The sequence below is a fragment of the Euprymna scolopes genome, chromosome 10 (genome assembly GCF_053919585.1).
Source record: "Euprymna scolopes isolate OS-2025 chromosome 10, ASM5391958v1, whole genome shotgun sequence".
Taxonomy (NCBI): Eukaryota; Metazoa; Mollusca; class Cephalopoda; order Sepiida; family Sepiolidae; genus Euprymna; species Euprymna scolopes.
Window position 1 is genome coordinate 67,281,833 of NC_136491.1, and position 11,229 is coordinate 67,293,061.

At 39.2% G+C, this 11,229-nt stretch overlaps 2 protein-coding genes across 2 annotated transcripts; both read right to left on the minus strand.

Moving 5' to 3' along the window:
* Positions 1-3,689: 3,689 nt before the first annotated feature.
* On the minus strand, positions 3,690-4,379 carry LOC145286484 (uncharacterized). Its single transcript, XM_080135389.1, has one exon. It carries the CDS (start codon positions 4,377-4,379, stop codon positions 3,690-3,692), a length of 690 nt encoding a protein of 229 aa, XP_079991515.1.
* A 1,056-nt stretch (positions 4,380-5,435) lies between these two features.
* LOC145286485 (uncharacterized) lies at positions 5,436-6,302 on the minus strand. Its single transcript, XM_080135390.1, has one exon. The coding sequence runs from the start codon at positions 6,300-6,302 to the stop codon at positions 5,436-5,438; it is 867 nt and encodes a 288-aa protein (XP_079991516.1).
* Positions 6,303-11,229: the final 4,927 nt, after the last annotated feature.

Consider the following 11,229-nt stretch of genomic DNA (forward strand, 5'->3'; position numbering starts at 1 on the left):
GCTTTCGCTGCTCTAGAACTAAGATTGAGTCGATGACTAAAATCAGCAGCGAAGGACCTAATTACTTGTTTAAGTTTTCCCCACCACTTATTCCCGATAATGGCTCCCGTCAATTCCCTCTGTATTGTTAGTAAAAGCTGTTCCCGGAAGCCCTTCACGTCAAACAACGACGTGTTGAACTTCCAGTAACTAGCCATCCTAGGTTTAACGCTATCTAAGTTTACCTGAACCCAGACTAACCTATGGTCCGAATAAACTATGTTATGAAAACTTGGACAGTCTAAAAGCCCTAAGTCGACTCTCCTAACTAAGAACCGATCTATGTAACTCGAAAGTTGCACCGGATCGGAGCCGCGTCTACCTGTCCAAGTCCAAACTATATCCCCGGGCTTTTCGTTTCGAAATTTATCGACAAGATCAAACTTGTCAATAAAGTCTCGAAACGCCTTAGCATCCCGGTTCTGGTTAGTAGCCCTTGAAGTATTACCCCCGCGATCTAAATCAGGATCCAGGACCGCGTTCCAGTCTCCCGCTAAAACTATCCGCCGAGACGAATTCATGAAGGGCTCGATCCCCCAGAAAAAGGAAACCCTCTCGCTATGGCTATTGGGAGCATAAACCCCAATAAATCGAAATGCCACATCCTTTACGGTAACATCCAGCACGTGCACTCTTCCCTCTGGATCAGCATAGACTGGGTCACACGAAGCATCAAGAGCGCGTCTAACTAGCCAGGAAACACCCCTCGAGTGGGAATCAAAATGTGCTGAATAGAGCTAAAAGTCCCTAAGCAGCACACCCTGATAATCACTGGGAATGAAGTGAGTTTCCTGTACACAGCATATATCCACCCCGAGGCGTTGAAGGTCGCGTGCAACTCGAAGTTTACGAGAGGCGTCCCTCAACCCTCGGACATTCAAAGTAGCTAACCTTAAAGCCACTGTGATCTATCTAGGTTTGGGTATCCTTAACAAACATGGACGGTGCCAAGACACCGACAGCTGTCCCCAATGATCCAGAGGTCATCTCATTAGTGATGGCCCCATCAGGGGACAGACCACCGATGTCTAGAGGAAATGTTAACTTAATCGCTCTATAAAGTGAAGGGTGGATTTTTATGGGGACCCGTCCAACACATAGTTTCTCCATTTTAAGTATGTCGGAGTCGCTAAAAAAGGCTGCTGGAGGAATGATATTAAAAGCAGAATTTGCTTCCTCTAGCATAGTCCAAACTCCTTTGGCCTCTTCACGACTTCTAACCACAGTTAAAAGTCTTTTGGCATTGGGAAAATGTTCTGGGTTTGTAATGTCCAGTTTGTTTATCTGCTTCACCGCGTAGAGGTTTCGGTAGTCTTTTCTACCGTGATTTTTTGATATGGCCTCTATATTAGCCGTGATCTTACACACGTCTTTGCCCTGAAAAAAAGGGGGTCTTTTCTTTTTTTGGTCTTTTTCCAGGGAGGGACTTCTTTGTCTTTTCTTTTCAGAAGTAGAAGAGCGAGGTGATGGAGGAGGGGGCATGTCAATTTTCATAGGGGAAGCGGGGGGGGAGTTTTTGGGTGTATTGTTTGGGGAGCAGAATGGAGACGGTTTAGGGGACGGTTTAGGGGTCTTTTTGGATGGGGAGCCAAGGGTTGTCAACTTTGGGTCTCTTTTTGGTACGTTTGCGGGAGAGAGGGGTGGCGCTTTACGGGGTGATCTTTTCTCTTTTGGAGGAGGGGCAGGCTTTTCGGGGAAGAGAGATTCGGGAAAATCTAACATCTTTTTTTCTTTTTCTTTTTCTTTTTTCTTCTCGCTTTGCTTGCGCTTTTCATCAAGCGAGTCCTTTATTTTTAGCAGGGCCTTAAACTTGTTGCCCCCCGGGTCTTTACTGGTCCTAATGTCTAATATCTGCTCTTTGGTCAGTTTATCCGCGTACGTTTTACGAGGCGATTTAGAAAATGGTACCAGTGTCCATTCTCTCTTTTTGGGCGATTCCATCTCGGAGTTGAATTTTTCCTCGAATTCTTCTGTTGTGATTTCTTTAATCACTTCAATTGCTTTGCTTGTATTTAGCGTTCTAGCCTCAGGTTCGAGGTGCCCAACAACCACCTCTTTAGGGTTTGTTGTGTTTGTCACATTAGTTTTTATCTTTTTCGGACAGGTGTAAGTTAAGTGACCTACTTCACTACAAATCCAGCAGGTCGACCTCCTCCCTGTGACCACAATGGGGAGTTTTTCAGCTCCCGCTTCCAGGAAGTAGGGTATTTCGAGGAAAGCTTCTTTGTTTAATAGGATGTCGAAGGACCAGACTCCGTTGTACTGGTCCACCTCTATACCAGTAATATCACCGAATTTCAGGAGGTAGGCAGCTAGATATTCACCTGGGACCGCTCCTGGAACTTCGAAAATGGAAACAGTCGTTCTCCTCCATCCTAGGTACTCCAATTCTTAATATGTATTCTTGTGTGATGATTTCCTTTTTGGTTAGTGCGACGCATTCTTCCTCTGTTTTAAACAGGGCGGCCCAGGTATTGTAACCTCTGCATTTCGTTACACGATCCGCCCGCATTCCTGCCGTTGCCAGTAATTTAGTTACCGTTTCCTTAGTTGACCTGATCAATTTTTTGGTCTTGCGATCAACCACAAAAAGTGAGATCGTTTTCTTGGCAAATTCCTGTAGCCGTGGTGCTTCCAACGTAACTCCTGTGTCTGTAACATATTGCAGACATTTCCTTGCTTCCGTTAAAAAGTTGTTAACATCAATTTTAACTTTGGGTGGTTTCGCCCACCCATTCTTTTGTTCTCCACTTTTGTCCTCTTCCGACGGCACATTGCTGGCGGACGCCATGGCCGACGGGTTAGAGAAAAAATTTAAAAAAATAGGGTAAAAGTCCCGTTCAAAAATAACAGCAGGAAGATAACAGCAATAACAACTTTAACAAATAAAACAAATTTAACACGGCAATAACAATAATAATAACAATATATGAAACAATCGTAGGAAAAAGTAACAAACCAACGTGACGATAAAGACTCCAGGTAACTAGCTTCTTAACTAATCACTAACCCGTAGTGAGACAACTCCTTTTATACATACTAACTCTCAGTGGCGAGAATTCCAGCGTGATTTCCAACGAGATTAGAATGTCTATTTAACTTAGTAGGAAATAGACACCCAGTTTCTCAGTAAAGGCAAAACAGTATTTCAGTGTCTTTTCTTCCCTCCGACCCACCCCCGTTAAGTCAAATCAATTTCAATTCTTACACACATTCCCCACAACAACAAAAAAGGGAAAAGATTCCTGATTAAGGGAGATAAAACAGTCAGTTTAGACCCTTGATAGGCTGGGTCTGCCTCTTCTTAAATCTCGAGGATTGCAGTTATTACAGCACCAGTGTTCATCTTCTGGTGGTGCTTCTATTAGGCCCACACAGTCGAAATGAAACCAATCATCACGTGTATCACATGCTATCATTGGTCTAGTATCTTCTGGTCTGTTGCAGGCTGGACAGATCCAAATTATCGTGCTCTCTCTCCTTTGTGGGTCTAGGCTCATATCTTGAGAGCTTGATGGTTTCATGTCTGTTGGGTCGGGTTCTTCTGGCTGTTGAGAGAATTCTAGAGGAAATAGATGTTTGATGGAGTGCATGTCTATAGCTCCATTCCCTTTCTTCACTTTCACCATGCGTACCAAATTATCACTTCCTCAGATTAGTTTGAAGACTTTACCTAGGGACCAAAAAGGCCTAGTCTTCAGAGGACTTTTACTGAGTACTATATCTCCTGGTTTTATCTTATCTTCAAAGGAAGAGTCGGCTAGATTCAAGGTTCTTTCTCTGAGACTCAATAAGTAGTCTTCATTCCAAAGTTTCCTAAACTTTTTCAGACTATCTTCCCGAGAACATAGGGTTTGAATCAAGTCCCTTCGTGCAAGCGAGTCCATGGTTTCCAGGTCCTGGTCTTCAACCCTCATTAATATTCCACGACCAACATTGGCGTTCATGAGAGAGTTTGGAATTAAAATGTCCAGCTCAGAGTCATCAGAGCTTATGTATGTCAGGGGGCGACTGTTTACTGCCCTTTGAACGTCCGACAAAATGGTTAGTAGACCAAAATAGTCTACTTTTCCTCTTCCTATAGCTTTATATAGGCACGATTTTAAGGTCTTGGTAGACCTTTCCCAGCTGCCACCGTACCAAGGAGAAAACAGTGGAATAGCACAATGTTTAAGGTCGTATGAGTTGAACCGTTCTTTAAATTCATCTGCTATTATCCCTTTGTTTATAATTCTGGCAGCAGCAGTAAATGTACAGGCATTATCCGAGTAAAGGTGAGTGGGGATTCCATTCACGTTTGTAAATCTGACAAAGGTCTGTATGGACGATTTTACAGGCATATCTGGTACCAGTTCTGAATGTACTGCCCTAATGCTCATGCATGAAAAAAGGACAATGCACATTTTATAGTCGCCATCTTTCCCTTTAACATGAACACCAGTATGTAAAAAGGTTTGGAAAAATTCACACGCGGAGTCGGTAGGTTGGTTGCATTAGGTGTTGAGAAGGAAACAGCATTAAACCTTTTACATTTGGCACAAGTACTAAACACATTCTTAATACCCTGTCTGGCTTGTGGTATCCAGTAACCCGCTAATCTCACCTCATTTAATGTTGTGGCCAAGCCTAAATGTTTGATGTTTGATGGCACTCTCGAATAATCAATTCTGTCTGACGATGCTTTTTCCCCAATAAAACCGGATTTTGAACTTCACATGGGTGATATACAGATTTTTCTATTCTTCCCCTAATGCCTTTGGGGTCCAGAAAGAGGTTCAGATCCTTTACCAACTTGGGTACGTTATTTCCTTCAGGATTTAATAAAAAGTCTAGTTCTGCTGAAAAAGATTGTTTCTGCATTGTCTTAATCAGGTAGGTATTTGCCTGTAACTTGGGATCCATCACTCGCTTTTTTAATCTGTTAACAAAGTCAAAGATCAATGAAGTTACACTAATCAATTTACTAAGGCTGGAAAATCTCTCCAGCTCGACTACAGAAGTAGTGACTACATTCTCTGTTACATAATTCACCGAGGGACAAATCCGCCCCATCTGAGCCTTAGAAAGGCAACCAAATTGATCATGGTGCCAGGAGGATTCTTCCTGCCTTATCTATTCAGGCGCCTCATACCAAAAAGGAAGTTTTTTTTTTAATTTGTTAATAGTTAGGCCTCTGGTGAGGAAATTAGCCGGATTGTTAGCAGTGGGAACATACCTAAAATTCACTTTTATATCAAGATCAGTTTAATGTTCTCCGTCATTTGAGTTATGTCCTGTAATCTATGTCTTACAAATATATTTTTTGTTTGGACAAAATCAGCAAGAACCCAAGACAGAACTACTTGGGCATCTGTAATCACATAAATATTTTTTACAGTAATGTCCTTTAGGGACTGTTAATAAAAGGGAAACATTTCACAGCCAAAAACACAGATAAAAGTTCCAACGTTGGGAGGGATTTTCCTTTTAGAGGAGCCATTTTTGCTTTTGCAAATACCAAGGATGCTTAAAACTCTCATCAGAAAGGATACAAAGTCAATTGCTGACAGGTCACTTGCCAGTGTTTTCCAAACAGAACACATGTTTTGAGGAACAGAATCATCCCAATTCAGCTTTAGTTTCCAAAGTTCTCTCATTAATAAACGACCTCGCACTGTTACAGGTAAATAAAGGGACAAAGGATCAAATACCTTTGAGGTCTCGGACAATATTTTTCTTTTGGTTGATGATTCCACGTCGCATGATGGTGGTGGGACCCTTATGGAATCTTGCACAGGGTCGTATAGATAACCCAAGACTTTTTCACAACCAGAATCGAATGCTGATAAGCTTCCATCAGCCTCCATTTTCTTCTTGAGCGCTACAGAGTTAGAATTACACGATTGCAAATCGAAATTTCCTTCGTGTAGACGCTCTCTCACAGAGGTATACAAGGCAGATAGGGTTTCAGGGTTATTCCCAGTTTTAACTAGGTTATCAACATAAAAATTAGACTTCAATGCTTCTGAACACTCATCCAAAGGAAATTTGTCAACATGGAACTTTAATACATAATTCAAAATAAAAGGGCTTGCATTGAAACCAAATATTATGGTTTTGTAACGGTAGCAATGCAAGTTTTCACCTTTCTTTAAAAAGAAACAAAATCGATTCCGATCTTTTTCGGATTCCAATCGAATCATCAGAAATGCTTTTCTGATGTCGGCCAACAAGACATATTTGTTCGTTCTGAAACGGATTATCAGTTCTAGCATATCAGCCATCAAATTTACGCCTGGATATGCTGCTTCGTTTAATGACACAGAACCCTTTTGCTTATAAGAACAATTAAAAACTGGTCTTATCTTTGTAGTTGTCTGGTTTGTTAATTTTAACACAGGTCTATGGGGAATCCATGTATAGTCTTTAAATTTTTAGGGGGTACAATTATTTCCAATAATACCTTCGTCTTCTTGCTGTTGAAAAACTTGAAGGTATTGGTCATACAATTTTTTCTTCTCAAGATCCTTTGTTACTTTATCCAGAATCCGTAAAGATGCACTATAATTAGAAGGAACAGATTTCAATTTGTCCTCATACCACTGAAGACGCACATGATATAAACCATCTTTAAATGTGATGGAATCTTTAAACTGTTTCACCTTCTCTTCATCCAAGGTGGAGAACTTTTCGTCAGTAGGTAATCCAATTGATTCGAGATTAAACATGTTCTCCAACCCTCGCTCAACGTTACTGTCTTTAAACCAATTATTTAGTTTAGAGGGCCTGGGTAACATTCCTCCGGGTGAATTACATAGTTGATTCTGGAAGTCTTAAGTGATGGCATTCTAGCCAAAACTTCTGCATAATTTACTTTTGTTTCTTTTCGCTTCTTGATCTGGCATTCAAAGAGTTAACATTTCCGAAGGGGATCAATCCTTTTTGTGTTTCAAAAGCAGCTCCATACATACACGGAATCACCTTTAGGGATTCTAGGTACTGGATTGCGTCAATCTCTAGCAACCCATCTATAGTCAATAAAGTTTTCTTGTCATAAAAATGAGCGGCCAGTGTATGATTCTTCAGATTTCTAAGAATCTGGGGGAGGCTTTCCAGATTATAAGACAAATTTAACTTTGCCGCCAGAATTGGAAGGGTATGGGGTTTGCTAGTGAACAAATTTAAATCCAAAAAGATTTCTTTAAACATTTTAGGACTTGTGCCTAAAAAAGTTTTCACGTCAATAGTTCTATCGTTTCCTAAGAAGAGGCAATTCAGTTTTTTTTTAATTGAATAGTCCAGGTAAGTCATCTAACTGTCGGTGTCTAACAAGCAGTTAACTTTTACTTCCTTATCCCCTTTTTTCACAATAATTCCAATTATAGGAGACAGGAAAGCGTTATCACAGTCTTTAGTTTGAAGGCATGTATCAATATGCGTATTACTAGTAACAGAAGAACACATGGCAGTCACGTGTCCCTTAGATTTACAACGAAGACAACAAACTTTTCTAGATGCCTTCAATGGACACATATTTCCTAAGCGGGAGTTTTTAATACAACGAAAGCAGAGGCGTAACTCTCGACACCTGCTTATTATGGCCTCATGGGTTGTATAATTATTACAGTTGTCAGACAAATGTTCACTCGATTTACAAAAATCACATTTGGTCTCTGTTATCAGTTTTGTGTTGAGGGTCTCGAGAAATGAGGATTCAGTTGGTGTTTTAAACTTAGGTTGCGGCCTATGTTTTACCGTCATCTTAGCAAGTGTTCTTGCAACAAGCACTTGATTAACTATTTTCGGGGTCTCCTTCAACAGCACAAACAATGAGGGGTAGTAACTGCCAGAAATTCGCAGAAGTTCTACTTTTATTGCCGGTGGGATCTTCGCAAACAACACTTGCGATATTATAATTGCTCCGGCCGACCCTATCATCATACAAATCGCAATTGTATGAAGCCCTTAATTCCCACATATCAGCCTGGGTCTTCACAATAAATTTTTTCAATTCCTCCAGATTCCCAGGATCATCCAACTGAAAGTCCAGTATTCCCTGTATAATCTCACCTCTTATTTCTTCCTCGTCCACATATTGGTCCTTTAAAAGTTTCAGGGCCATCAGGTAACTTTCTTCAGATGGAGAAAGGTGATCTATCAGTTGGAGAGCTCTGCCTTCTAATGAACATCTTAAAAAAATACAGTTTTTCCGTGTCCGAAGTAATGGACCTGGCACAATTTTCAAATTTTACCAAAAAATCCTTAAAACTCCTTTTGTCTTTTTTAAAGTCATTTTCGTTGAAGTGAGGTCCCTTCAACTTTATTTTAAATGGCTCCACCGAAAATGATGATTGGGCTGCCAATTTGGAAGGTGAAGATCTCTTATCAGGGGGTCACCGGGTTCTCTTGCTTAGCAATCGAGTCAATATCTCCATCCAATGCTGGTCAGGGTCTCTGCATCTCCTTCTTTAGCATAAATCTCCTCCATACCAATGAAACGGCTTCCAACTCTTCCATCCATTCCTCAATTTCCCTCTTAAAACGAGAAAGCACTTCCTCAGGACTCTTGTCTTTTTTCTAGTCCTTCTAGAGTAGTCAGTACATTTCTTTGCAGAAGTTTCCGTTTAAGATCAAGCTTTTCCATAGAGACTGAATCATCCATGTTACAATTCAGGCAAAAGACAGCAAATACTAGAATAATTCAATGCTAGAAGAGGGGTAATAAAATTCGTTGCAATTTTGTCGGGATTATTTCACCAACAAGAAGAGGGGGGCGTAAGAAAAGGCAGTAAGGGCTTGCAACGAAATGGTGACGTTGCTTTCAAAGCAGTCTTTTCTTTCCTTGTAAAGGTAACGATTAACTGGTAACGTTTGCCGAACAACAGTAACGAGGTAATCAGTCTAAGAGACGCCAACCGACTAGAAAGCTAAGTAACTATGTTCGTAACTAATCACTAACCCGTAGTGAGACAACTCCTTTTATCTAACTCTCAGTGGCGAGAATTCCAACGTGATTTCCAACGAGATTAGAATGTCTATTTAACTTAGTAGGAAATAGACACCCAGTTTCTCAGTAACGGCAAAACAGTAGTTCAGTGTCTTTTCTTCCCTCCGACCCACCCCCGGTAAGTCAAATCAATTTCAATTCTTACAAAAGATAAACACTATACATGCGAAGGGATAAGTCAGGTTTAAGGTTTTAAAATAGTTTATTTTCTAAAACAATTCTTCAATATCAGAAACAAAAATCAGAAAATAAGGTAGTTTCACAATCGTAAATTATTTCGGCCATTTCCTGGATTCAGATTTATCGAGACTGACTACGTAAGTACTGGAATTCTCTGGATATTCATTTCTTTTGAGTGCATTAAATGTATTTTTATCCCTGTCCCTTGTATTAATAGAAAATAAATTGTACATTTTTCTGTGTTTCATAAATGAACGAAACTTAAGCTGTTACCCCTGCTTCTTTATTTTAAAGAAAATATAGCAATGGCGTCGCGCTTGAATCTTTATTTTCAGTTTGCGTCGTTTTACAAATTTTACAAATCGAGTAAAGTCATCAGAATCAGTGTAACGAGCAATGGAAATCGTTTTTCAACGTTGAGTTTAACAAATTTATGATGAAAGTAACACTTACGTAAATCATAAGTTTGATAATTCTGAAAGCGATTACTTTAAATATCCAACTAAGAAAAAATAAAAGCTGCGCCATGTTTGATAATGATTGTATTTCGGCATAAAACAGAAACTTATCAAGTTTATCTTTGAGGGGTTATCTTAAATCGAAATTTTTACGAGGAAGAGAAAAGAAGTTCTACAGTTTTAGTCATTACATAAAGAAAAGAAACACTCATAAACAGTGTCGACCCTTTGTTTATATCGTTGCAGCATAGTCTTTCGAAATGAACCAGAAGACTAGTTTTGCTTATAAGATTTTATATTAGCAAGAAATCACGTGCATAAAGACTGTATAAACACTTTTAAATCTGTAACAATTTAAATAAATAAATAAATAAATAAACCTAACATTCTTTTTGTTGTGTATAGTTCTTAAGATATTCTGAAACCTTGCAAATGTCAATTTCGGAATTTGAAAGTGATTTCTGGCCACAACTATTTGTTCTCTTCCTGTTTCTGAATAAAATTAAAGTCTTATTTCAACTGAGAATTTAGCATTAATCGACTATTTATTGAAATTAAAACTTACCTCTGTCAACAATTAACTTTCGTCGTTAGTCAAAACTAAATAGAATAATCAGCAAAAATTCTTGCAGCCGTTTGCAAAAATTCTCTAATTACAAGTAACGCGGCATTATTATGCCTCCAATGTGAATAAACAGTGAATCTCCTATAGTTAAATCTGTCAAAATGATTATCAGTCCGAATAGAATAAGCATACGAATTGAAAGGTTTCGAATTTTCTTTCCGTTTTACGAATAACACGGATTAAAAACGTCTGTACTTCACTTTCCAGGAATAATCAAAGATCGATTTGGCGGATCCAATGCTATTGTTGGGTAATTAACATTGTAAAAGTTAATTAGTTATTATCGAACTACCTGCCTATCCATTTATCTATTTATCTATGATATTCTTAAAATAGTTTTATTGGGAATTATTTAATGTTTATAGAATTAAGTGTAGCAATGCATTTAAGCTGATATGTTTATATAAATTAGCTAGGTTACATATAAACAAACTAATCTTGGGCAAGCAGACTTGAAAAGGTCACACGTAAGGGATAGTGTGCTTTTGAATGATGACGTAACGGAACTGAAGTCAGAAGTCGGGAAGTTTAGAGTCAACAGTTGGAGTTTGATCACCAGAGTGAACAGACTAGAGAGTTGGGGTCTAGTCACACAGGTGAATAGACGTACTTGACGACCAGGGAGCGGGCTGGGAGAAGAAGAAAAGTACAGTTCATAGGTCACCTTCTCAGCTATATTTTGAAATGAAAAATTTCAATTTTCGTTTATTAAAGCAAAAGTTATAATAAAATTACTGATGTTCAAAAGTCTTCAAAATAAGTAAGGAACGTGAGAGACGGTTTTTTTCTGATTGGCTGTTGGTTATCATAGCAACTGTATTGTCGTCAGCACCTTCATAAGTCATAGCAGAATGTCGCTCGCATGCCATCTTATTTGGGTTATACAAAGAGTTAACAAAAGTGTGTAGTCTTTGTCGTGCTAGGGCTGATAATTATTCGCT